Below are 26,750 nucleotides of genomic sequence, written 5' to 3'. Positions count from 1 at the left end.
TTATGTAATCTTAGATGTAGATGAAAATCTAATAATGGTGGTTGGCATTTGTACGTGGTCCATGGTGATACTAATTTTTTTTTTCATTATTATTATTATTTTGTAGTTAAGGTACTTTCTGCATATGACGCATGTTATGTGGTCCATAAGCCGATCAAGCTACCGAGCTTTGTGTGATATACCGCAATACACTTTTACAAACTTATAAATTATCCATAGTATTCGTGTCTTGAGCATGTTCCTATAAAACCTTTCAAAAGTATTATTATCTAATCATTCGGGTTCACCTTAGTGTACCTCCAAAATAGGTCAGCAATAATTTGTATCTTCTATATCAGTTATATATTACTTGCAAATACTTTCAGATACGTATCCAAAAAGACATTTTACAGGTGACAAACAACATGTATTAGGTCGAGGATAATTTGATGTCATATAGACTATATCGAAAAACAGCACTAATCATTTTAAAACAAAAACTGCATGTGTTGAAGGTGTCTTCGTATTATGTATAATTGATATTGCAAAGAAAATAAGCTACAGGACCTATCAGCAAGTTTCTTCAATTTCTCAAGAGTTACGGAGTATTTTCGTAATTGTGTTTTATGTAGTAAATCAAATAAATATGTTACCAGATCGGATACATATTGTTCGTACTCCCAATGTCTGTCTGGGACTGCGACAAAATACGCAAGTTTGTGCGACTGAAGTTAGGCCCTCACAAAAGTAGGGATTTTTTTATTACCTGTTTTGAACACGATAGCGACCAAATCAAATATATTCTATACCCATTCCAACATTTTGTTGTTATTTTTTTATTCTTTTCCTTCCTCTCTTTTCCAAACTACGTTTTTATTTCCTTACGTAACACCCTTTTTACGAAATAAATATATTTATCTGACAGCAATTGCGAAACACGTTGTAGAAACTTATATTTATCACTGTTGTTGGCCCGGGTAGAAGAGCTTTGTTTGGTTTGGTTTATTTTGTTTAACGTCCTATTAACAGCTAAGGTCATTTAAGGACGGCCTCCCGTGCGTGCCACATGCATGCGTGTGGTGAGTGTGTATGTGTGTTTTGGGAGGCTGTGGTATGTGCGTGTTAAGTCTCCTTGGGATAGGCCGGAACTTTTGCCGATTTATAGTGCTACCTCACTGAAGCATACTGCCGAAGACAGCCAGCAGCACGCGCTAGGGGTCTTAGTGTGGAAATCGGAGTTCCAGGAAAAAACCAATTTTCACGTCCGATTGAGGAATCGAACACTTTAATTATGTCGTATGAAAGGCCTTGTTCTCATGGTTGAACATATTGATTAAATAGTGAAATTAAATTGATGATTTTGAGTTTATTTTCACAAACCATATTTTTCCCCGGGAATGGTTGTCTGTAGTGGTCACGTCAAAAGAGTAGGCCCCATCGACAGAGCGAAATGTCTTTGGAATGCGTTAACGGAATAAAAGAAAAACTTTAAAGCCACATACTCACAAAGAAACATATATCATTGTTTACATTTTGAGCTTTTTACAGTTTTCGGACTTCATACATACCTAACATATTATCGTGAATCAGAAACTGACAGAAAATGTGTATTTTTAAAAGTATACGGGGAATTCCCCAAAATAATAACTGTGGCTGCCGGACCAAGTTTCTCTGAAAATTAGTCCCACAATGCAACGGCGGGTTTTACAGTCCATACAAGCGTGGAACTGCGAAAACACAGACAGATTCTGCCAAAAAAAGACAAAAAAGTGTGTGGAATCGGCTAAACCCGAGTCTTTCCTTAGGAAAGGAAATGATTCGTTGGAACTTAACGAGAGAAGAAAAAGGAATAGACACGAATTCCGATTTTTCCGGACGTCTATTGGATTGCTGGTTAGCTTTTAAACATTGTCAACTTCAATGTTGGGAGAGCGTGAATGAGCATCTTGGATTGCCATTAATACACGTGTGCAACTAGAATTATAGGTTGTTTGGGAGTATTTGGCTTTAAAACGGAAATATGCAAGGTGAAAGTCAATTGTAGTACCGCTGTGCCGTCCGAACACCATGTAACACCTTGCCGACCCTGCAACATCTTACCGGGCAGTGTCTCTGTTTTGGACCGAGAGTAGTGGCCCGGGAGCCCTGGCCCGAGATTCCTGGCCCGGGAGTCCTGGCCCGAGAGTCCTGGCCCGGGAGTCCTGGCGCGACAGGTTGTGGTACTTATATCGTCTAAACAAGACAAACCAAAACCTGTGAAATTGATTATTAGTTACTTTTCTTGCTCTTTGCGCTGGAATTGGATTGATTTATCGCTAAGAGCTCGTTTGCCCGTTTTCAGTAAAATGTTACCAGACCAAGTTAATGTCAAATCTCAGTATGGTAGTGTTAAAAAAGCGCCCTTGAGCGGAAACCTGATCCGTGTACGCGCCCTTACATGACCTTAACTGCTCAGAGGGAGGATGTTAACACACAAATCATTGCCCGTAACACTCATTCCTTTTGTTCTCAAGACTAACATCCGATGTATTTGGCACGGAGACATTCTCGTACAGCAACATCATATGCCTTCCACAAAATGTATCCGACACAGAAACAAATGATTTCTTTTTGTAGTTAGATTGTTTCTTATGTACTTACTTATTGAACGTATTCCGGATAATATGTACTTACTCATTGTAATTATACTGGATATGTACTTACTTTTTGTACGTTTTCCGCATTATATGTAATTCATCATATTACTTATACCGGATACTATGCACTTGCTCATTGTACTTATACCGGATTATATGTAATTTATCACTTACGTAATCCGGATAAGAATATACACGTACTCGTTGTACATATTCCGGATAATATATACTTACTTTTTGTACATATACCGGATAATAACAATGCAACCGTTCCATTTTAGAAGAGTATACTTGTAATAAATGATAGTGTCAGCAATTAGTCTTCTATATATTTAAACATTTGTTCAGTAATGTGTATTAATGTTTTATCTGAAGAACCTAACAAGATAAATATATGTTGTATTTTAGGACTACACGATGAATATGTTCATACAACAAGAATGGTACGACCCTCGCCTCCAGTTCTTCGGGTTAATTGATTCGACCTACCTGGAGCTCGACTCCAAACTGATCAAAGATGTGTGGGTCCCAGATCTCTACTTCGCCAACGAGAAAAAAGCTTCCTTTCATGAAGTCACAGTACCAAACCGAATGATGCACCTCTATGAGGACGGACGTATCGTTTATCGGTTACGGTAGGTATGAGGGCGTATGGAAGGTATGAGAGCGTATTGTATGTACATGGGCGTACTATAGTTACGAGGGCGTATTGTATGTACGAGGGCGTACATGTAGGTACGAGGGCGTATTGTAGGTACGAGGGCGTACATGTATTATAGGTACGAGGGCGTACATGCATTATAGGTACGAGGGTGTACATGCATTATAGGTACGCGGGCGTATTTTACATGTAAATGCGAAGGCGTACATGCATTATAGGTACGAGGGCGTAATGTAGGTACGAGGGCGTACATGCATTATAGGTTCGAGGGCATACATGCATTATAGGTACGAGGACGTACATGCATTATAGGTACGAGGGCGTATATGCATTATAGGTACGAGGGCGCACATGCATTATAGGTACGAGGGCGTACATACATTATAGGTACGAGGGCGTACATGCATTATAGGTACGAGGGCGTAATGCAGGTACGAGGGCGTATTGTAGGTACGAGGGCGTATATATATTATAGGTACGAGTGCATATTATTCAGAACATCCATAAGTGGCACAATGCATCTAGCATAAGTTGTAGTTTGATATTTGAGAATGAATAAAACGAAACATGTTGTATCTAATTAAACACACTCTGTTACATCAGGTAATCCAATATCTGTCATGGTGTTAACAGCAAAAAAAAAAGTTCAAAAACTGTCAAAATCAAAATATTTACACAAATATAGGAACTTCAGAATAGGTTGATAACAAATTCTTATAACAAATAGGAAGTTACCCAAAACCTGTCAGTATAGGAAATAGGAAGTTACCCAAAACATGTCAGTTTAAGAAATGGGAAGTTACCCGAAAAATGTCAGTTAAAGAAAAAGGAATTAACCCAAAACCTGTCAGTTTAAGAAATAGGAATTCACCCAAAACCTGTCAGTATAAGAAATAGGAATTCACCCAAAACCTGTCAGTATAAGGAATAGAAAGTTACCCAAAACCTGTCAGTATAAGGAATAGAAAGTTACCCGAAACCTGTCAGTATAAGGAATAGAAAGTTACCCGAAACCTGTCTGTATAAGAAAGAAGACTTCACCCAAGACCTGTCTGTATAAGGCTATCCAGAATCTGTCGAATGTTGTCAGGAACGTAATGTAATATAACATCCGCCAAAATTAATCCCTAGCTTGCTACAATACGCAAACTATTTATTTGTCCATTTCTCTCCACAGTGTGTCTGTGACAGCGGCTTGTCCTATGAATCTCCATCGATATCCGTTCGACTCTCAGATCTGTTCTCTGTATTTCCAAAGCTGTGAGTATCGATGTCCTTTCCTTTATTGAAACAAATAGTTAATGTAAATCATCGAAGAGAATAAATTGCTCTTTCATCGAAATACTAACATGTGTAGAGACCATGGATTTGACATGAACAATTCTGATTGTGTTTTTTTGTTGATAGATATATCAAATCATTTAAACTTAATCATTTAATTCTATGATTAATTGTTATTCTGACGTCAGTTATCTTGGTTTTTTTTCTCTCGATTTGTTTAATCAGCCTGTGAATTTTTTGTTACACGGACGTCAGTTATCTTGTTTTGGTCGATGTGTTAAATAAGTCTATGATTTCTCGCTACACTGACGTCAGTTATCTTGTTTTGGTGGATATGTTAAATAAGGCTATGATTTATTGTTACACTGACATCAGTTATCTTGTTTTTGGTGGATATGTTAAATAAGGCTATTATTTCTTGCTACACTGACGTCAGTTATCTTGTTTTGGTGGATATGTTAAATATGTCTATGATTTCTCGCTACGCTGACGTCAGTTATCTTGTTTTGGTCGATGTGTTAGATAAGTCTATGATTTCTCGCTACACTGACGTCAGTTATCTTGTTTTGGTGGATATGTTAAATAAGGCTATTATTTCTTGCTACACTGACGTCAGTTATCTTGTTTTGGTGGATATGTTAAATAAGTCTATGATTTCTCGCTACGCTGACGTCAGTTATCTTGTTTTGGTCGATGTGTTAAATAAGTCTATGATTTCTCGCTACACTGACGTCAGTTATCTTGTTTTGTTCGATATGTTAAATAAACCCATGATTTCTCGCTATACTGACGTCAGTTATCTTGTTTTTGATGGATATGTTAAATAAGCATATGATTTTATTGTTACACTGACATCAGTTAATATTTTTTTGGTGGATATGTTAAATAAGCATATGATTTCTCGCTACACTGACGTCAGTTATCTTGTTTTTGATTGATATGTTAAATAAGTCTGTGATTTCTCGCTACACTGACGTCAGTTATCTTGTTTTTGGTCGATGTGTTAAATAAGTCTATGATTTCTCGCTATACTGACGTCAGTTATCTTGTTTTTGGTCGATGTGTTAAATAAGCCTTTGATTTCTCGCTACACTGACGTCAGTTATCTTGTTTTGTTCGATATGTTAAATAAACCCATGATTTCTCGCTACACTGACGTCAGTTATCTTGTTTTTGATTGATATGTTAAATAAGTCTGTGATTTCTCGCTACACTGACGTCAGTTATCTTGTTTTTGATGGATATGTTAAATAAGCATATGATTTTATTGTTACACTGACATCAGTTAATATTTTTTTGGTGGATATGTTAAATAAGCATATGATTTCTTGCTACACTGACGTCAGTTATCTTGTTTTAGGTCGATGTGTTAAATAAGTCTATGATTTCTCGCTATACTGACGTCAGTTATCTTGTTTTGGTGGATATGTTAAATAAGGCTATTATTTCTTACTACACTGACGTCAGTTATCTTGTTTTTGGTGGATATGTTAAATAAGTCTATGATTTCTTGCTACACTGACGTCAGTTATCTTGTTTTTGATGGATATGTTAAATAAGCATATGATTTTATTGTTACACTGACATCAGTTAATATTTTTTGGGTGGATATGTTAAATAAGCATATGATTTCTTGCTACACTGACGTCAGTTATCTTGTTTTAGGTCGATGTGTTAAATAAGTCTATGATTTCTCGCTATACTGACGTCAGTTATCTTGTTTTGGTGGATATGTTAAATAAGGCTATTATTTCTTACTACACTGACGTCAGTTATCTTGTTTTTGGTGGATATGTTAAATAAGTCTATGATTTCTCGCTATACTGACGTCAGTTATCTTGTTTTTGGTGGATATGTTAAATAAGCCTATGATTTATTGTAACACTGACGTCAGTTATCTTGTTTTTGGTGGATATGTTAAATAAGTCTATGATTTCTCGCTACACTGACGTCAGTTATCTTGTTTTGTTCGATATGTTAAATAAGTCTATGATTTCTCGCTACACTGACGTCAGTTATCTTGTTTTTGATTGATATGTTAAATAAGTCTGTGATTTCTCGCTACACTGACGTCAGTTATCTTGTTTTTGATTGATATGTTAAATAAGTCTATGATTTCTCGCTACACTGACGTCAGTTATCTTGTTTTGTTCGATTTGTTAAATAAGTCTATGATTTCTCGCTACGCTGACGTCAGTTATCTTGTTTTGGTCGATGTGTTAAATAAGTCTATGATTTCTCGCTATACTGACGTCAGTTATCTTGTTTTTGGTCGATGTGTTAAATAAGCCTTTGATTTCTCGCTACACTGACGTCAGTTATCTTGTTTTGTTCGATATGTTAAATAAGTCTATGATTTCTCGCTACACTGACGTCAGTTATCTTGTTTTTGATTGATATGTTAAATAAGTCTATGATTTCTCGCTACACTGACGTCAGTTATCTTGTTTTTGGTGGATATGTTTAATAAGTCAATGATTTTATTGTTACACTGACATCAGTTAATCTGTTTTTGGTGTATATGTTAAATAAGCATATGATTTCTTGCTACACTGACGTCAGTTATCTTGTTTTTGATGGATATGTTAAATAAGTCTATGATTGTATTGTTACACTGACATCAGTTAATATGTTTTTGGTGGATATGTTAAATAAGCATATGATTTCTTGCTACACTGACGTCAGTTATCTTGTTTTTGATGGATATGTTAAATAAGTCTATGATTTTATTGTTACACTGACATCAGTTAATCTTGTTTTTGATGCATATGTTAAATAAGCCTATGATTTTATTGTTACACTGACATATGTTAATCTTGTTTTTGATGGATATGTTAAATAAGTCTATGATTTTATTGTTACACTGACATCAGTTAATCTTGTTTCTGGTGGATATGTTAAATAAGCCTATGATTTTATTGTTACACTGACATATGTTAATCTTGTTTTTGATGGATATGTTAAATAAGTCTATGATTTTATTGTTACACTGACGTCAGTTATCTTGTTTTGGTCGATGTGTTGAATAAGCCTATGATTTTGTTGTTACATTGACGCCAGTTCTTAGTTGTGAGATAGGTTTAATGTCCAAGATAATCTTTTATATATTATATATTTATATAATATTTTATATTACAGCTACTTTCATTGTTTTGTTGAATATGTTAAATATTCTACTTTCCACAGTCGCCTACACAAGAAATCGACTAAGATTTAAATGGAGAGAAAACAATCCCGTCAAAACTAACGCCTACCTGACGTTGCCACAGTTTGATCTCGACAATCACGATGTGTCCGAATGCACGGGGTACGGGACGGACGACATGGCAGGAGGTACTGAATTACACGTACAAGTATTTTCAATTCTTAAGGATAGAAAAAGTATCAGGAAAAACTGACACATTGGCAATATTTTTTGTCATTGACAATTGTTTGTAATTTCATTTTTTAAGCAAAATACATAGTTTTGCTTCAAACGTTTGGTAACTAGGAAATTTGTTTGAAAAGCTCAGTTTCAGGTATGATTAAATGAATACTGTTATTGATTCGAATGTTGTTTATGGATACATTTATTTCTCATTTAAGGGTTTCGTTTGTTTGGTCCTTTTGTGTGTATTATCTGCCATATAGTGGCTCTTATTACCACTTTGTATTTCTGTCATATAGTGGCTGTACTTTCCACTTTGTATATCTGACATATAGTGGCTGTACTTACCACTTTGTATATCTGCCATATAGTGGCTCTTATTGCCACGTTGTATATCTGTCAAATAGTGGCTGTACTTACCACTTTGTATATCTGCCATATAGTGGCTCTTATTGCCACGTTGTATATCTGTCATATAGTGGCTGTACTTACCACTTTGTATATCTGTCATATAGTGGCTGTACTTACCACTTTGTATATCTGTCATATAGTGGCTGTACTTACCACTTTGTATATCTGTCATATAGTGGCTGTACTTACCACTTTGTATATCTGCCATATAGTGGCTGTACTTACCACTTTGTATATCTGCCATATAGTGGCTTTACTTACCACTTTTTATATCTGCCATATAGTGGCTGTACTTACCACTTTGTATATCTGCCATATAGTGGCTGTCCTTACCACTTTGTATAATCTGCCATATAGTGGCTTATTCCCACTTCTCAACTTTGATTATTATGCCAATTCGTGGCTTCTTACCACTTTGTATATCTGCCATATAGTGGCTGTACTTACCACTTTGTCTATCTGCCATATAGTGGCTGTACTTACCACTTTGTATATCTGCCATATAGTGACTGTACTTACCACTTTGTATATCTGCCAATCGTGGCTGTACTTACCACTTTGTATATCGCCATATAGTGGACTTTACTTACCACTTTGTATATCTGCCATATAGTGGCATGTACTTACCACTTTGTATATCTGACCATATAGTGGCTGTTACTTACCACTTTGTATATCTGCCATATTGTGGCTTGTACTTACCACTTTGTATCTGCCATATAGTGGCTGTACTTACCACTTTGTATATCTGCCATATAGTGGCTGTACTTACCACTTTGTATATCTGCCATATAGTGGCTGTACTTACCACTTTGTATATCTGCCATATAGTGGCTGTACTTACCACTTTGTATATCTGCCATATAGTGGCTGTACTTACCACTTTGTATATCTGCCATATAGTGGCTGTACTTACCACTTTGTATATCTGCCATATAGTGGCTGTACTTACCACTTTGTATATCTGCCATATAGTGGCTGTACTTACCACTTTGTATATCTGCCATATAGTGGCTGTACTTACCACTTTGTATATCTGCCATATAGTGGCTGTACTTACCACTTTGTATATCTGCCATATAGTGGCTGTACTTACCACTTTGTATATCTGCCATATAGTGGCTGTACTTACCACTTTGTATATCTGCCATATAGTGGCTGTACTTACCACTTTGTATATCTGCCATATAGTGGCTGTACTTACCACTTTGTATATCTGCCATATAGTGGCTGTACTTACCACTTTGTATATCTGCCATATAGTGGCTGTACTTACCACTTTGTATATCTGCCATATAGTGGCTGTACTTACCACTTTGTATATCTGCCATATAGTGGCTGTACTTACCACTTTGTATATCTGCCATATAGTGGCTGTACTTACCACTTTGTATATCTGCCATATAGTGGCTGTACTTACCACTTTGTATATCTGCCATATAGTGGCTTTACTTACCACTTTGTATATCTGCCATATAGTGGCTTTACTTACCACTTTGTATATCTGCCATATAGTGGCTGTACTTACCACTTTGTATATCTGCCATATAGTGGCTGTACTTACCACTTGTATATCTGCCATATAGTGGCTGTACTTACCACTTTGTATATCTGCCATATAGTGGCTGTACTTACCACTTTGTATATCTGCCATATAGTGGCTGTACTTACCACTTTGTATATCTGCCATATAGTGGCTGTACTTACCACTTTGTATATCTGCCATATAGTGGCTGTACTTACCACTTTGTATATCAGCCATATAGTGGCTTACTTACCACTTTGTATATCTGCCATATAGTGGCTGTACTTACCACTTTGTATATCTGCCATATAGTGGCTGTACTTACCACTTTGTATATCTGCCATATAGTGGCTTTACTTACCACTTTGTATATCTGCCATATAGTGGCTGTACTTACCACTTTGTATATCTGCCATATAGTGGCTGTACTTACCACTTTGTATATCTGCCATATAGTGGCTGTACTTACCACTTTGTATATCTGCCATATAGTGGGCTGACTTACCCGGTTTTTCCCTTTTTGGCGTACTTACCATTTGTTTTTTCCATTAGGGTTCTCCCATTGTTCTCCCTATATCTACTTACGCAAAACTTATTTTTCCAAATTTGCCTTTCCCATTGATACTCTTATTCTGATTTTACTTCCATTTGTTTCCTTAGTCTTTATTTCCCCTTTTTCCCATTATCCCTACCTTTATTCCCCCTTTTCTCCTTTCTGTTTTAAAATTTTTTAAAGCCTGCCCTTTTTTTTATTGCTCCATTTTAAAAATGGAAATTTGTAGTGACTTCCACTTATCGATATAAAAGGGCGCCTACCCTTTAACCCCCTTCCCCTTTTCCCTTCCATCTGCCCTTTCCCTACACCCTTCCCTTGTCCTTCTTCACTTTTTTCCAAATGGCTTACTAACTTTGTTTCTCCCAAACGCGTACTTAAATTTTCTGCCTTTTTTTCCATTTTTTATTCAAGGGGGTTTCTCTAACCCCTTTTACTCCCATAGTGGCTTACCCCCCTTGCATTTTGTTACCCACTTTGTATTTCTCCCCCTTCTTCCCTTTGTTATTCCATTTTTCCTTCCCCCTTTTCTCCATTCTACTCTTTTAACCCCCCCAATTCCCCATTCCCCCCCCTTTGGGCCTTCCGCTTTTCCCCCTTCCCTTTTATTCCCCCCCCAATTCCCCAAAACTTACCCCCTTTTATCGCTTTTCCCCTTTCCACCCCTTTTCTCCATTTTTTCACTTGAACGCCATTGTGCCTACCCACTTTTTCCCCAAAACGACTTACCCATTGGTTCCCCCAAATTGGCACCACGATTCCCATCTTTCCTCCCCCCTTTTCGCCCCTCCACCTTTTCCCATCGGGTTAATTATTTTAATCTAATAGTATTTAAATTGAAATTTGCCTTTAGTGTTGAGCACTTTTCAATAGTATTCCGTTAATTTGTATATGCCTTGGGTGTAACCCCAAATTGAAAAAAGGCTTTTTTACCATTTTATTTTTTTGATGGGGTAAAAAAGGGAGTATTTCCCAAAATTTTTTTCCCCGGTTTTTTGCAAAATTTTCCCCCCAAAAAATTTCTCAAAAGACCCCCCGTCTTTATTTAACAACCCCCCCCCCAAATATGTGCTTTTTTTAAATAGACAAACAACAAAAAAATTTTTAAAAAAACCCTTAAAATTTTTAAAAAACCGAACCCAAAATTGTTTTTTTTTTATTTTTTTTTTTCCCAAAAAATTTGCCAAAATTTTTTCCAAAAAACTAGTCGGAAAAAAGGAAATTTTCCCTGGGGGTTTTTTTTTATTTTTTTTCCACTTTGTATATCTGCCATATAGTGGCTGTACTTACCACTTTGTATATCTGCCATATAGTGGCTGTACTTACTACTTTGTATATCTGTCATATAGTGGCTGTACTTACCACGTTGTATATCTGCCATATTGTGGCTGTACTTACCACTTTGTATATCTGCCATATAGTGGCTGTACTTACCACTTTGTATATCTGCCATATAGTGGCTCAAATTACCATTGTGTATATCTGCCATATAGTGGCTGTACTTACCACTTTGTATATCTGCCATATAGTGGCTGTACTTACCACTTTGTATATCTGCCATATAGTGGCTGTACTTACCACTTTGTATATCTGCCATATAGTGGCTGTACTTACCACTTTGTATATCTGCCATATAGTGGCTGTACTTACCACTTTGTATATCTGCCATATAGTGGCTGTACTTACCACTTTGTATATCTGCCATATAGTGGCTGTACTTACCACGTTGTATATCTGCCATATATTGGCTTTACTTACCATTGTGTTGATGTGTTGATAGGGAGATAAGAAGATAGGTATAGACACAGTTCATTAATACCAGAAACAAATCAAAACATTGTGGTTAATAACCTGATATTCTTTGCATAAAACTTTTAGATACAATTTTACGGATTTCAAATGCAAATGTAGATCCCCTTTGTCTGCTTCAGTTTGGAGCAACATCGTAAGTGTTCATAACTCATACACGATAATGTGTCCAGGCGTGGTAGATGTTACATATAGATCTATGTGGTCATAGTCGGCTACAGTTAGCTAGCACAGTGTCCCTATAACAGTACATTGTACATTATGATTTTTTCAGGAAGTCTGGTAACAATAACACGCTAGTCAATAGTTTCGTTGGTTGATATTTATGCTGTTTCTCTGGTGATTGTTGTTCGCACGGCATCTTGTATCTACTTCTCTGTATAAGTCTGTCGGTAACACACTGAAGATAATCCCTGCCCGTGGTCTGTAGGTATCTGATTTTCCATCTGTGTCATGGTCAGATTTATGTGGCTAAGTTTGCCATTAGAGACCACAATAATATGTAACAGTTACAATTTTAATTACGTTTAGGAGTTCATATCCTGATCAGACTTGACTATTGATTAACTCGCCACCAGGCATAATGTAATTCTTGTTCTGTTATCCTATTCTAATCTATTGCAATATTCTTTGAATTATGCAAGCATGCAACATTTGAACCATTTCTCATTTCCAAATAAAAGTAGACGATACGTCGGCAAGAGATAACGTGAAATCTTAACAAACAGTTCAGTTTCGTTATTTCATTTTTTCGTTAAATTGTTCATATCCTCCAATGCTATGTTCACTGATGTTTATAATGGAACCTGGTGATCTGGCGTTTTGCTCAGAGGAAGACCACGAGATATGTATGGCTGTTCTAAGAGTGGTATCGCTTCACTTATTTATGTATTCATATTCTTGGCATTATATCGATATACACAATGCCACGATAAAAAAAAAGAGTGGAAATACTGTTAATGCAACTCAGTGTTTGCCCGTTACAACGTCAAAAGTGTAGCAATGGGGACGACAAAACTTGTCTTTATGAAGTTTGCTTCCAAAGCGCTGTCATTTAAAGACTATTGACCGTATGATGCAATGGAAAGCGCGCTAGCCTTTTCTGAAGAAATCTTGAGTTCGACAACCTTATTGAAAGCCTATTGATATGGGTCACTCCAATAACGTTTTCTCCGGGAACTACGGCCACCCGAAACATTAAGATTCTCCGAGTGTTTTCCGTCATACCAACACGAGCTATTTATGTAAGTTTAACGCTTGTAGATATTGTGTTTTTTACATTTCAGCCAACTTTACTTGCATCCAGCTAAATCTACACCTGACCCGTAGCATTGGGTTTTATATGATTCAAGTGTATATACCCACCATCCTGATTGTCCTCCTTTCCTGGGTGTCGTTCTGGCTGAGTATCGATGCTGTCCCGGCCCGAATTTCCCTTGGCATCCTCACAGTGCTGACCGTCACTACACAGAGGACAAACTCGGTGTCGTCGATGCCCCCTGTGTCGTACGTCAAGGCCCTTGACGTTTGGATGGCAATGTGTCTGCTCTTTGTGTTTGCCGCACTGCTGGAGTACCCGGTTGTATACGTCATGGAAAGGCGAGACTTCAAGCTCATGCAGTCGAAAGTCGCAGCCGAAGAGGAAAAGGCATTGGTATGTATGATTTCCTCAAACGTTATACCGTTGAAGTGACGCGCGATGTTGGTGATAATATAATGCGTGACATAAATTGGCGATTTATCATAATTATCATCAATAGGAAATGTGTGAAAAGAAATTCCCTGATATATAATACACTGTCAAACTCCGAAGAGCGAATAATCTAGCATTACTTTACATGGAGCAGTGTTCGTATTTTGAAGCGCACCGCACCAACATCGCTCGTACCATCATTCTGTAGGATTTAGAACACTTTGTAAAGGTATAGTCAGTTTATAACGGTGTGAATACTACTAACAAAGTTAGTGATATCTTCCTGTTTTAATATTTGTTTGGGATCGGGTTTTATAACATTGTTCAATAAGTATTGTATTCAAATGTTTAACGCTTACCCAAAATATGTAGTGAAGGAAAAGAGGTACAGGATGTACTGATTCTGAAATATTTTGAAAATCTAAATGCATCCTAGGTGTTTAAACGTTCCTCCCTGTATATTTGGTTACAGTTTTGTTAAATCCGGTTTTACATACCATATCTATGGTGTATGCATTTGCTTAATTCCGATCAAACAAACACCTTCAGGATTAACCTAAAATAAACAACAGTCATGTGAACCGTTAATACAATTTAGAAAAATACGCCAAATGCAAATATATACAAACATATACATTGTGACGCCGCATTGAGTGATTTATACTGAACATTCTTTGTGGTTCTGATAAAAGTAGTACAGTGAAACATGCTTCTGAATTAGGAAGATTATATATAATTTGATTTTTATATATTATTTCACTGCACGACATGGAGGACATTTGATGATTGATGCCAGTTCTAATTTGACGTGTAACAACGTAACTGTAGAATTGGGACATATGCTGTAAATCCCCGCATTCGCTCAAAAGCAGCAGCAGACGCATTTAAATGTACGAAGACTGCAACTGCGGTGAATTATAGAAATATATTTATCAGAGGTAATTGCTTTGTAGTGGCTTTTGAATAAAGCATTACTGTGTTGAAAGAGTTAGATATGTAATTCCTCACAGGTCATACGACAGGGAGACAAAGCTGTATGGAAGTAAGATATCAAGAACAACACATTCACAGGGACAATCGATATTGCACACTAAATGGAATCTGGCTGTTCTCGGCGTCTTCTTGTCCTATCAGATGCTCATTACAAATAACTTGGAATATTTATCAACAGGTCGGAAATAATGCCTACATCAATCACATTATATTTTAGCACATCAATAGAAAAACGGAATAACGAGAGCAACTCTCAAACTTTTTTTTGATTTATTTATGTTTCAATATAATGCGATTTGAAACAATTGAATACACTATTTTTTTTTTTGTCCAGGTGTCTGTCATAAGGCTCTAAGGTCTTAGAAAAACGGATGTCGTTGGAAAACAGGAGAAATCAATTCCGTGCGGCATGTCAGTTAGTATTGTTGCGTGAAAAAAACGATTAAGATTGTACATGATCATTAAGATTAGTAGAAGTGAGTTGAGGACCAATGACTCAGTCAGCCAGTGCCGTTAACATTATAGTTGTCTTTAGGTGTAAACACTGTTGTTTTGTATAATTAATCCTTACTTTTTTACTTTGGCTTTACAGAATTCAGGGAAGAAAAATATGTCCAGAGAGCGCATGGTACGAAACCGGGCCAAACGAATTGACAACATCTCTAAGATAGTGTTCCCGCTGGTCTTCTCCTCCTTCCTGGCGCTCTACTGGGTTGCTTACACTTTATAATGACACGGGCCATTTTTTGGTAGTGTTTGGACATTTTTATATACGCACTCAACCACTGAAACTAACATACAAATGCCCTCCTCCATCGAAGTTATACAACGCATTTCCTACCACGTTTATAGATTAAGATTTTACATAAGACATATTAGCAAGTAATTCGATAATCGAGTAGACCGTCACCATGAACGAAATATCGCTCATTCTCTCCGATTAGGCTTACATCAACACTACAACAAGTCACGTCTATTTTTCTTCCTATTTCGATTGATAAATCCATCAGGGATGCCCCTTTCTAAGTAAAGACCTGGTAATTTTCGTCGATAAAAAGACAATTTCTATTTGCCGCAATCGTTTCTGTCTAGTTCATTTGGATTAAGCCACTTCTACACACTTTTTTTTTGTTTTTGTTTTTTACAATAACGGAAAACTTATTTGCGTGCTCGTGGTTGGATTTTGACTCTAATTTTGTTCAATTACATTCGATCTCACGTGCCAAGTTTAAGATACGGAGGTGTTACGTGAAAAAGGCTACTAAACGTTTATCAAATTAATTCCAGTTCGTTTATCATTATCAATGCTGCTGACCCAGCACTAAGGCTTACTGTCACACATGTTCCGAATTTACAAAAATGAGTATAGCGTGCAGAAGCTCGAACCAAACAACCATTGTTCATGTAGATAACCAATACATACCCAATTTCATGATAACTAGATCTGACCTGTCGTAGTTCACAGCCTAGAGGAGAGAAATGGGACCGGAAAAAAGTCAACTTTCTTTAACGGTGTATGACTGTCACCAACGGACATTAACGAGCAAGCGTATATGTATTATTTAAAAATTAGAATAGTTGAGGCCGATTTGTTAGCACTATTTTGAACCATATATAGTGTCGAGTGTCAGCTGATTGTTCTATATGCGTCATATTGTAAAGATTTCTGGAGATATTGTTTTCGTGTTGTGCGTCGTTTACATGGCTGTAATTGTTGACGCTTAGTAACTTATCGTTTACCTTCTCAGATCTGTATGTATTATATAGCAGATAGAGCGTCGACCCAACCTTCTAGGGAATATGTGCTTACATAATTGCATTAACATCCGTCACCGGGAACATGAAAATACCATCTTCAGCGATACATCGTAAGTTACCAAGAAGGCAGCAATAATTCACTTCGATCTAATTTCAGAACGTGTTTAAGGATTCATTATTGCACAAAACAATAAAGTAAATCACATCACTTTTATTTCTGTAAGAATAATAAATTGTATTGACACAATCACGTTTTGATAATACCGCTCACTAACTAGACTAATGTAAATTATATGTTTCCCCTTTCATCGCATTTATATACACCATTGTCAATGGAACGAAGATGGCGGTCGAAGTCGCAAGTCATGTGGTGGCAGTATTTCTGGGAAAACCAACTTATAAAAAGGTAATTAGTGGTGACATTCGCACATTCCACAGATTTATTTCGTATACAGAATAGATGGTAATCCAACTGAGAATGTCTGGTGTACAGCATATCGAAAAGTATGATATCCTAAATTTCTCTTTGGACCTGAAACAAAGGATTTTTTTGCAATACCTAAAACATTTGTCTTGAACCAAATTTCTCGTTTTATTGCATGAACAAGGAAATTATTTTCGTACCCTTGTTGCATTCAATGAAAGTTTATTTCGTCATAACCTATCTTCTATCAGATTTGTAATCGATGGACGTGTGCTTTCCTAATTGAACAAGAATATAAATTCATCTACTGATATTCTCCATGGATCTAAAATGATATCACCCAGCGTCTGTTGTAATATTCTACTAAACTGTAAGCTTATTTCTTAAAGGGGAAGCTATTTTCGAACCAAGCCCGCCTCAAAATTAGATTTTGTCGCCAATGCAGTATTTTATTATGCACCCGTGTAAAAGTCTTTTGTAAAATGTGGTTCCCTCATAGACTCATAACACTATTCCATTCTGTATATTATCCTTCATAGTGATAGAAATATTTTATCTCGTCTACCTGAAAGCCATATAATTCAACGTTGCATTTTAGTCGATCTCTGTCCTATTTGATAGTTTTGATACGAAAAGAAATACATCTCGCGCTAAGAAGCAGATATTAAAATACTGTCATCAGTTTTAAGCATGGAAGCTAAGGTTAGATACCTGTCATACGTGTAATAATAATAAGACTTATATAGATGTGGCTGAAATTTAAAAGCCATCTTGTATAGAAAAGCAAGTGAGCAGGAATAACTGCCAGGCCTTTTTAAGTAATATCACGTAAACAGTTATGCTATTGTGATTGATTTTTTTGGACAAAACTCGCTATGTACGTTTAGTATAAATAATATATCTATAGACAGTCACACTTTGTTGATTCGAAGACGTCGGGAAAGTAAAAAAACAACAAATAAACTATAATTTTGATGTAGATATTTACTTCGAATTAAATTATTTGAGTGATGCATTTTTTAAGTTTTAAGACTACTAAACGGTTCACAAAGGCTATAATCGACATTACTTGTATTTTTTTCACGCATCAGTGTTTGGTATATTGTATAAGAATCACTGTATATAAACAATTTATTGGGGCCAACAGATTGTGTTCAGGAGTTCCTTATTTTGTGCTATTTCAAAGGAATAAATCACTTTACCCTATAAATAATGCTTTGGGTTGTTTATTACGATCTTGTTAATTCCGTCACATTACCGTATAAACCAGGTATTGGTTTATTTAAATCGTGTTATTAATTCCGTCACTTTACCGTATAAATCAGGCTTTGGTTTGTTTATTACGATCGTGTTATTAATTCCGTCACATTACCGTATAAACCAGGTAATGGTTTATTTAAATCGTGCTATTAATCCCGTCACTTTACCGTATAAATCGGGTATTGGTTTGTTTATTACAATCGTATTATTAATTCCGTCACTTTACAGTATAAATCAGGTATTGGTTTGTTTATTACAATCGTGTTATTAATTCCGTCACTTTACCGTTTAAATCAGGTATTGGTTTGTTTATTACGATCGTGTTATTAATTCCGGCACCTTACAGTATAAATCATGTATTGTTTTGTTTATTACGATCGTGTTATTAATTCCGTCACCTTACAGTATAAATCAGGCATTGTTTTGTTTATTATGATTGTGTTATTAATTCCGTCACTTTACAATATAAATCATGTATTGGTTTGTTTATTACGATCGTGTTTTTAATTCCGTGTCGTGGTATTATTTACACTTTTTACACAAATAGAACAATAACGGCAATTGATCATATCGGTGTTTTGCTATCTTAATGGTGTTGCCATTCACCTGTCCACCTGGGTTAAAAGTTTCACGAGGTATCGTCTAATGCATTTTGCTACAATATTGATGAAAAATAGCTCGAATAGCGGAAAACACTGTCCAACACGAACAGGGACCTTTACCTGTCTGGGTATGGAAGACACCAGAAGGTAAGGTGTTGGGGTTCTCTGGTTATCCATAAAATTTACAAAATTGCTGTGCAAATAGACATTATTCCAGAACCAAACAGAGGTGATATTTCTGACTCCTCCCTAGATACCACTTCCGCTTAGGCGAGACTTCAGCGAACCGTCTAACTGTGTTGACCTATTGCCCGAGGTCTATGGACTGCGCAGGTCTGCAGGAATGTCCCATCCCTGACTTGAGAAGCCTGGATCCCGCCCATGTTCAGGTAGCTGGTTAACTTTGAACTCACAACAATTCTTTATTTAATATCCACTTTGTCTTTCTGGTGTTTCATATTTTGGCCTCTTGCGTGACTGGCGAGTCCTAGAATGACGAAAGAGTTAACGGTGGCCCTAGCATCACTGACGAGTAATAGAAGAACGAACCTGCACGATGTAGTTTAATATTCATTTTGTTTAATATATTACCTAGTTTTGTATTCAACGGTGTTATTCATCATTGTCTTTGAAAATTCCAAACATATGTACGTGAATCATGACGTAACGGGTAATTGCTACATGGTTTGTAGGTCAACATTAATAGTATAAATAAATTCATAGAAAATAACTTCGAACCCTACCATTTCATTCCAACCTATTTTATTGACATTTAAATGACGAATGAATTGACCTGAATAACGAAATAGCCTGGGTTGTAACGCGCTTTTCCATTGTATGCCGAAAATGTAGCACATGCTTTGATGAAAACATTCATGCGCACGTTCTCTAATGTCTTTCATTAATATTGGTAAGCATTTACATGCCATTTTCAGTCGAACATTCGAACAACTTACAGTTAATTGTAAAATTATAAGAATTGAACGAGAATATTAATTGGGGTAACACTCTATAGACCCAAAACTGAAGTGCACTGAAGTGGGTTTCGGTCTTTACAGCGATACACCAATTTAATATCTCCTTCAATCCTTAATATATCCTCGTGTGTAACTGATGATGTTAAATCAGATTAATGAAATATGAAAATTAATAGGATATGGAGTCAGTTGATGATAAGGATGTATCATGAGGAGGCGGTATTTGAAATAGATGTCTCTATATAACCAAAAACTAAACTCTTACAAAAAATCCGTGAAACAACTATAAACGACAAATAAACAATTTCTGTTGTTTCGAAGATAAGGAATGATCCGGTGAAAACTGTTTAAGAAGTAGAAGACTGAACATCAAATTGATTAAGTATTGATAAGAGGTGGTCGCACGTATTATGGTGGAAGAGACCCTACATTCAGACTCTTCAGGCTTTCGCCTTTCTCGGTAATATTGACATTGCTATAATTGTCATCCAAATAAGCAGGGAGAGATGCTATAGATGACGCCTCTTTTACACTCTTAAAGGTATCGTATGATATTAAGTCCTTTTCCAGCGTATTGTAATCACTTTCATTGCTGTTCTCGTCGTTAATATTTCTTTCCCAGGAACGCGACATTGTATCATAGTTTCCAAGGATTGTTGTATCACCTTGACAACTAGTAATTGATGTGTGCTGGCGTTTCGTGTTCTCTATGATACACGTGACTTCTGTGTATTGTTCTTCATTGTTGCGGCCATGATGTATTTCGGGATGTATTTCATTGTATGTTTCGTCTGGAATACCTGAATCGATCACTTTAAACCCTCCAGTGTCATGTGTGTGCGGCATGTCCACGTAATTATTTGAAAGGAAATGGTCGTCAATGGTTTCGTAATCTTCTCGTGTACCTGAAAAAGAAAAAAAAGAAGAGAAATGTACAGAATGCATGTTAGAGTATTTTTTAACATAAAGTTGTATAAGGAAGCCTGTCAGTGTTTTCACCCTCTGACATTTCCAGAGGACAAAGCGGGTAAGAAAACAAAGGAAAAGCCTGCCACAAAATCTTAAGACAAATTTGTTCGGAAAACAAAATATATCCCTTTTATAATAATTTATATTATTTTGAGCTAAAACAGTTTTATTTCTGTACAGTTTACATTGTATCAAATCCGGTATAATTTACTTTAAGCCAAATATATGTTCCTCTGTACTGTATTTATTTATAGAACCTACTGTCAAACATTAACAACGAGAACCTACTGGCAAACATTAACAACGAGAACCTACTGTCAAACATTAACAACGAGAACCTACTGTCAAACATTAACAACGAAGACCTACTGTCAAACATTAACAACGAGAACCTACTGTCAAACATTAACAACGAGAACTTACTGTCAAACATTAACAACGAGGACCTACTGTCAAACATTAACAACGAGAACCTACTGTCAAACATTAACAACGAAGACCTACTGTCAAACATTAACAACGAGAACCTACTGTCAAACATTAACAACGAGAACCTACTGTCAAACATGAACAACGAGGACCTACTGTCAAACATGAACAACGAGGACCTTCTGTCAAACATTAACAACGAGAACCTACTGTCAAACATTAACAACGAGAACCTACTGTCAAACATTAACAACGAAGACCTACTGTCAAACATTAACAACGATGACCTATTGTACTAACCCAAGTCTAATATCTAATATTTAAGTGCATAGCAAATGGGAAGAATTCATCATGTTAAAAAAATTCTCTATTTTACAAACTGTCGGCCGTAGCCAGAAGAACAAATTAACAGCTAAGTCACATACATCTTGTGAAAAACATTACAATACAATATGACGTCATGGATACTATCTGTTAGAGATTATCTATTTATTTGCATGTGCTATGTGCGGTTAGATCTCCAATGCTCGTCAGTATGCCTGATAGCTCTATCTGTCGACATTACATTATGATAATGCCCATAGCCAAGCTTACTCATGAAGCTTACAGTTATTCGGTATTTAGAGAACAAACTCGCCCTTGTTTCATTAACTTTATATCAGTTTAAGACTCGAACAACAGTACAGTATCTGAACGAGGAGATCACAAAATGTTATTGAAACATCTCCATATAAAAATCCTTAATGCATATATATCAAATAAAACTAGCATTTGAAAACAGACACCTACCTCTTTGTGAGCAACCCCTTTCAGATAGACGTTTTCTTAGTCTGTTAACGAAATAAAATAATAAGGTTGAATAAATGACAGCACAACTGGACAAAATCAAACTTTCAAAAGTAACAGTTTTTATCAATAAAAAACATATCGTTAGGATATCGGTTGATGATGACAATAAAGTCGATTGAAGACACTGTCCTTACAAGTGATTCAGTAGACAGGTTGCTAATATAAAGAATAATTAATCATTCGATAGCTAAAGAGCGCTGGATACCATAGATGGACGTTTTTATTGGTTGCTATGACTGTATATCTTTTGTTCGAGATCAATATTCATACAGTAAAACTTCGATATCTCGAATTCTGATAACCCGAAGACCCGGCTTAATTATACATTCAGTTCCGACAGCGAAAATACTACATGTATATAAAGTATTATCGGTTAACTCCATTACTCGGATGTCTCAATTTTCCCCATTATCCGACTGACTTCCACATAGCTAGGTGTGATTGTATTGAAGCTTTCTGAAATTTTACATAATGAGACAAAAACAATCTTCGTGTTTTTTATTGTCTAGCAATCGTAATATGCAGTATAAATCTCAAGGTAAAATAACACCTACAATACTATGACGGTGTAAAACATTACCATTAAATTGATTTTCATACAATACTATGGCGGTGTAACACATTAACATTAAATTGATTTTCAATACCTGCATCGGTATATAAGAAGTGCATTGAGAATGATGATGATAAGTCCAAGTCCTGCTGGTACAGCTATTACGACGTAGTATATGATGGAAGAAGCTTGTGTCGGTGGAACAGAATCTGTAATGGAATGTCATTTATATCAGAATGTCCTTGGCCACTAGGTATGTGTTTAAAGAGATAAGCCGTTGCATTCCTTCAATATGTACAACATCGTGTCAGCATTAGTAAAATAAAATAAAACAAAATAACTTTTGCTGGCTATGTATCGGGGAGAGCATCTCTCCACTTTATCAGACCAGACCAACAATGGAAGCCAAGGAGACAGACAGGTTACAGACAAAACAAAAAAACGCGTATAGTTGAATAAATCTTACGAACACAAGCGGGAGAAGAAATAATGAATACTTGCCTGGTGTGTGTTCATTTACTTGGTTTGGTGTGGAAAAACACTTGCCCGTGACTTTGTGACAATCTCCAGGGTGTGGACAATTACACGAGGACGAACAGTTGGGACCATAAAAACCATCGGGACATTCTGAAGCCAGATCATTTTAACCTTTTATGCACACCTCAATCAATTTCTTCATCCATATAAGTCTTCATCAATATTTGAAAGATGTGATCAATGTATAAATAGTTGAAATGAAAATGTATCAATTGTTTTAATTCTGCAAAGGAAACAATCTTCGGAGTGATCAACGACATATAGAGATACTAGAAAATGTTTATATTGGTTTGTCATTTTTAAACATTTGAAGGGCCATCCTTAACTGTTTAGTTTTAAAAAAAAACCATTTATATGACAGAGCAAATCTGTGCGGTAGCTGGGCTAACTTACGCAATAGTATAGCTCAGCGATAACGTTAACCCTTGTCAATCAATAAACCAGAAAACAGAGACAAGATCAGATCGCATAAAGGGACCATCGAACATTTACTGTCGCAATTTTACACTTCAATAAGAATAACAGTACGATTGAAAGTAGGTGGAGTGGGATTTGAAAAAAATTACTTGGAAATTCGTAATATATTTTAAACCCATAGTGTGTATTATAAATGTCAATCCTGAAAGAAACAGACAATAAAAAGATTTAATTGACCTATCGCGGGCCCTGTGATACAGGTAGACAAGTCTACTTGATATTACGTGAGAGGTCAGTTGATAAGATATCTCTATGGGGCACAGTTTGATGGATCTGACCTTAAAAAGGGACCTATACCTGATATAGAAAAACAGCGGTCGTATAAACGAAACTTGCTTTACGAGAAAAAGTACTTGCACTGAGATCATAGAAAGTCTGTGTAAGACACAATATCTAATATAAGGCACATTATGTTATAAACGTAGTAAGATACAATATTCCTAATAAGACACAATATTCTAAATAAGACACTATACTACATTAGACACAATATTCCATATAAGATACAATATTCTATACAAGACACAATATTCTAAATAAGACACAAAATCCTACATTAGACACAACATTCCATATGAGATACAATATTCTACACCAGATACAATATTCTACATAAGACACAGTATTTTAATTCAATAACTCATCTTAATATGATTTTTAAACAGGTACCGTTCATGACGATTAATGAGTACCTTAATGTCATGTAATATGCAAAGGTTTTAAAATATAGCAATACCTAAGACCTAAGACGTAAGACGCGGGCGTGGATGACGCCTGATTTATTTGGCTTAATGTATATAAAATTACCTGAAGCCGAAAAATTCCATTGTAAAATTATTTTAACAATACATAATTATCTTATTGGATTATTTTCAATGGTACATTTTATCGCAATCTCGCATCAGGAATCGCTATATAATTATATTAAAATTCTTACTCCGGAGTTTAGTATCGTTCTCAAATAAAGTAGCAATATTAGTTTCTGTAATAGTATTACACACTCGTTTATGTTCCATTGTATGGTAAGGTAATCAGGCTTACCGCACCCAAACATAAACACGTGAAAGATTTCTTTTTATTTACTCGAAGCTATTAAGGAATACTTGCATAGCATCGGAACTTGTCTGCACATGGAAAATCCGTACAAAAAAAGAAATATTACTGAATACATCATATCTTCCATAATGATCGTTGTTGTACGTCACTAGCGAACTACTGACATTCCCAAGCACAAAATGACGTCCTATACTTTAGGTATAAGTATGAATACATACAAGATTTAGTTATTTGAGAGATAGTTCAAATAGGGATGTATATCTAACTTTTCAACCTAATGAGTTTACTAACAATTCTCATCCGAAGCATTTGGAATCGAGCGAGCGACCTATTTTTTTAACATAAAAATTATTTTTCCTTTTGAGTTTCTGTTGAAATGACGACCTCTTTGCATGCATATAATTTGAATGTTAAAAGTAAGCTGTCTTCAGGATAGATAACAACAGTGCATGCATTTAGCCTTGAAGTTACACAATTGGTGTGCAATAAAAAGATAAACGCATTACATTTTTCTCGATGTCACAAGCATTTAAAGAAACCAGATATCTAATACTAGTAATACAGTCATTCGAAAAACTGCGATTCGTGAAGGAAAACATCCGGCCCGAGATCAAAAACCGTAGCCAGGCACAAATACACACTTGTGTTCAGGCTCAAATACTTTTGTCGAGTACAGATTTTATGTTTGAGTAATATAATGGTTTCAGGAATAGGGCCCCCATTGTCTGTTATATAAAGTGTCGTCTGTTACCTTCGTCACAATTTTCGCCTGTCAGTCCCGGTAAACAGGAACACTGTCCGTCGTTTGCATCACACTTTGAATTCACTGGACATCTGCAGAAGCCCTCACACCGCCAACCAAAGGTTCCTTCCCTACATACTAAAACAACATTTGCATTTGTTTATCCTCAAACGGTTTCTACAAATAGGTTATCAATAAACAATTGATATAACTAATAACAAACAGTGTGTCATACTTCAAGGAACACAACGCAAGCAGAATAATGTATGTATGGAAACGGTATGTTGAATATTTAGCTGTACAATTAAGTGTTTTGATATATATGTTTAGTAAACAGTGTATCCATTTAAATTGCTTATATTTTGGTTTATTTTCTTTACTGTCCCATTAACAGTCAGACTCATCTAAGGACGTGCCAGGTTTTAAAGGTGGAGGAAAGCCGGAGTTCCCGGAGAAAAACCACCGGCCTACGGACAGAACCAGGCAACTGCCCCAAGTCAGTTTCGACCTCGCAACCCAGAGGTGAAGGGCTAGTGATAAAGTATCGGGACATCGTAACCACTAAGCCACCGCGGCCCCCATTTACTATATACTACTAGTTAATGTGGCAAAACAATGGGTATGAGACGACACCTACGCGCCATTGTTTAGTACGTCACAATTAGGGTGTATATTCAGTGCATGTCGATAATAGCCTGAGAAAGAGAGCGCCCGTAATACTTGTGTGATGTATACTATTGGGATAAGCTTCCTGAACGGGGGAAACATCCGTGCTTGTCTACTTAACCCTTGCTCTCTATACTTTTTAACTCGTACGTTTGCCTTCACACGAAAACAATATCGGTGTTTAATGAACACATGTCTTCACAAATGTCAGTTATTTTCATCAATTTGTATGAATAAATGATAAATAGAGGCCCATTGACTTTTATATATACACATAATTACAAGTTTCATTTCACAAATTCCACTGAACTCTTATACCTTCACGTTCTTCATTGACCGCTAGGTGTACCTTCATATGTATATTTTAAATCAATACTTGACCGTTGAGTTTAGATGTACACATCTGCGTATATCAACGTCTCAATCTAAGTAAAATTAGATTTGATTTCCGCTCCTCTACGATACACTGCAATACAACTTGTATTGCATTGTATTGTAAAGAAGCGGAAATCAAATCTAATTTTAACTAGATTGATCCACGTC

At 36.1% G+C, this 26,750-nt stretch overlaps 2 protein-coding genes across 5 annotated transcripts in view; one reads left to right on the top strand and one right to left on the bottom strand.

Moving 5' to 3' along the window:
• Positions 1-18,300, top strand: part of LOC117335978 (glycine receptor subunit alphaZ1-like) — a 46,366-nt gene extending 28,066 nt beyond the window's left edge. The window contains exons 4-8 of the mRNA XM_033896279.1: positions 3,024-3,250; positions 4,454-4,536; positions 7,744-7,890; positions 13,509-13,876; positions 15,501-18,300. Of these exons, the coding sequence (XP_033752170.1) occupies positions 3,024-3,250; positions 4,454-4,536; positions 7,744-7,890; positions 13,509-13,876; positions 15,501-15,638 (963 nt within the window). The 3' untranslated portion in view covers positions 15,639-18,300. The remainder of the gene's footprint in view (positions 1-3,023; positions 3,251-4,453; positions 4,537-7,743; positions 7,891-13,508; positions 13,877-15,500) is intronic.
• LOC117335977 (protein draper-like) overlaps positions 16,860-26,750 on the bottom strand; it is a 28,192-nt gene continuing 18,301 nt past the window's right edge. For 3 of the 4 annotated variants that reach the window (XM_033896274.1, XM_033896276.1, XM_033896278.1), the window contains 5 exons: positions 25,551-25,679; positions 23,231-23,356; positions 22,824-22,938; positions 22,117-22,157; positions 16,860-20,834 (listed from right to left, as the gene is read on the bottom strand). In XM_033896274.1, the coding sequence (XP_033752165.1) occupies positions 20,338-20,834; positions 22,117-22,157; positions 22,824-22,938; positions 23,231-23,356; positions 25,551-25,679 (908 nt within the window). In that variant the 3' untranslated portion in view covers positions 16,860-20,337. The remainder of the gene's footprint in view (positions 20,835-22,116; positions 22,158-22,823; positions 22,939-23,230; positions 23,357-25,550; positions 25,680-26,750) is intronic. The other variant, XM_033896277.1, reaches the window with a different exon arrangement.

Source organism: Pecten maximus, chromosome 10 (assembly GCF_902652985.1).
Source record: "Pecten maximus chromosome 10, xPecMax1.1, whole genome shotgun sequence".
Taxonomy (NCBI): Eukaryota; Metazoa; Mollusca; class Bivalvia; order Pectinida; family Pectinidae; genus Pecten; species Pecten maximus.
Note: the sequence above shows the minus strand (reverse complement) of the source record. Positions and strands in the feature narration are given on the sequence as shown.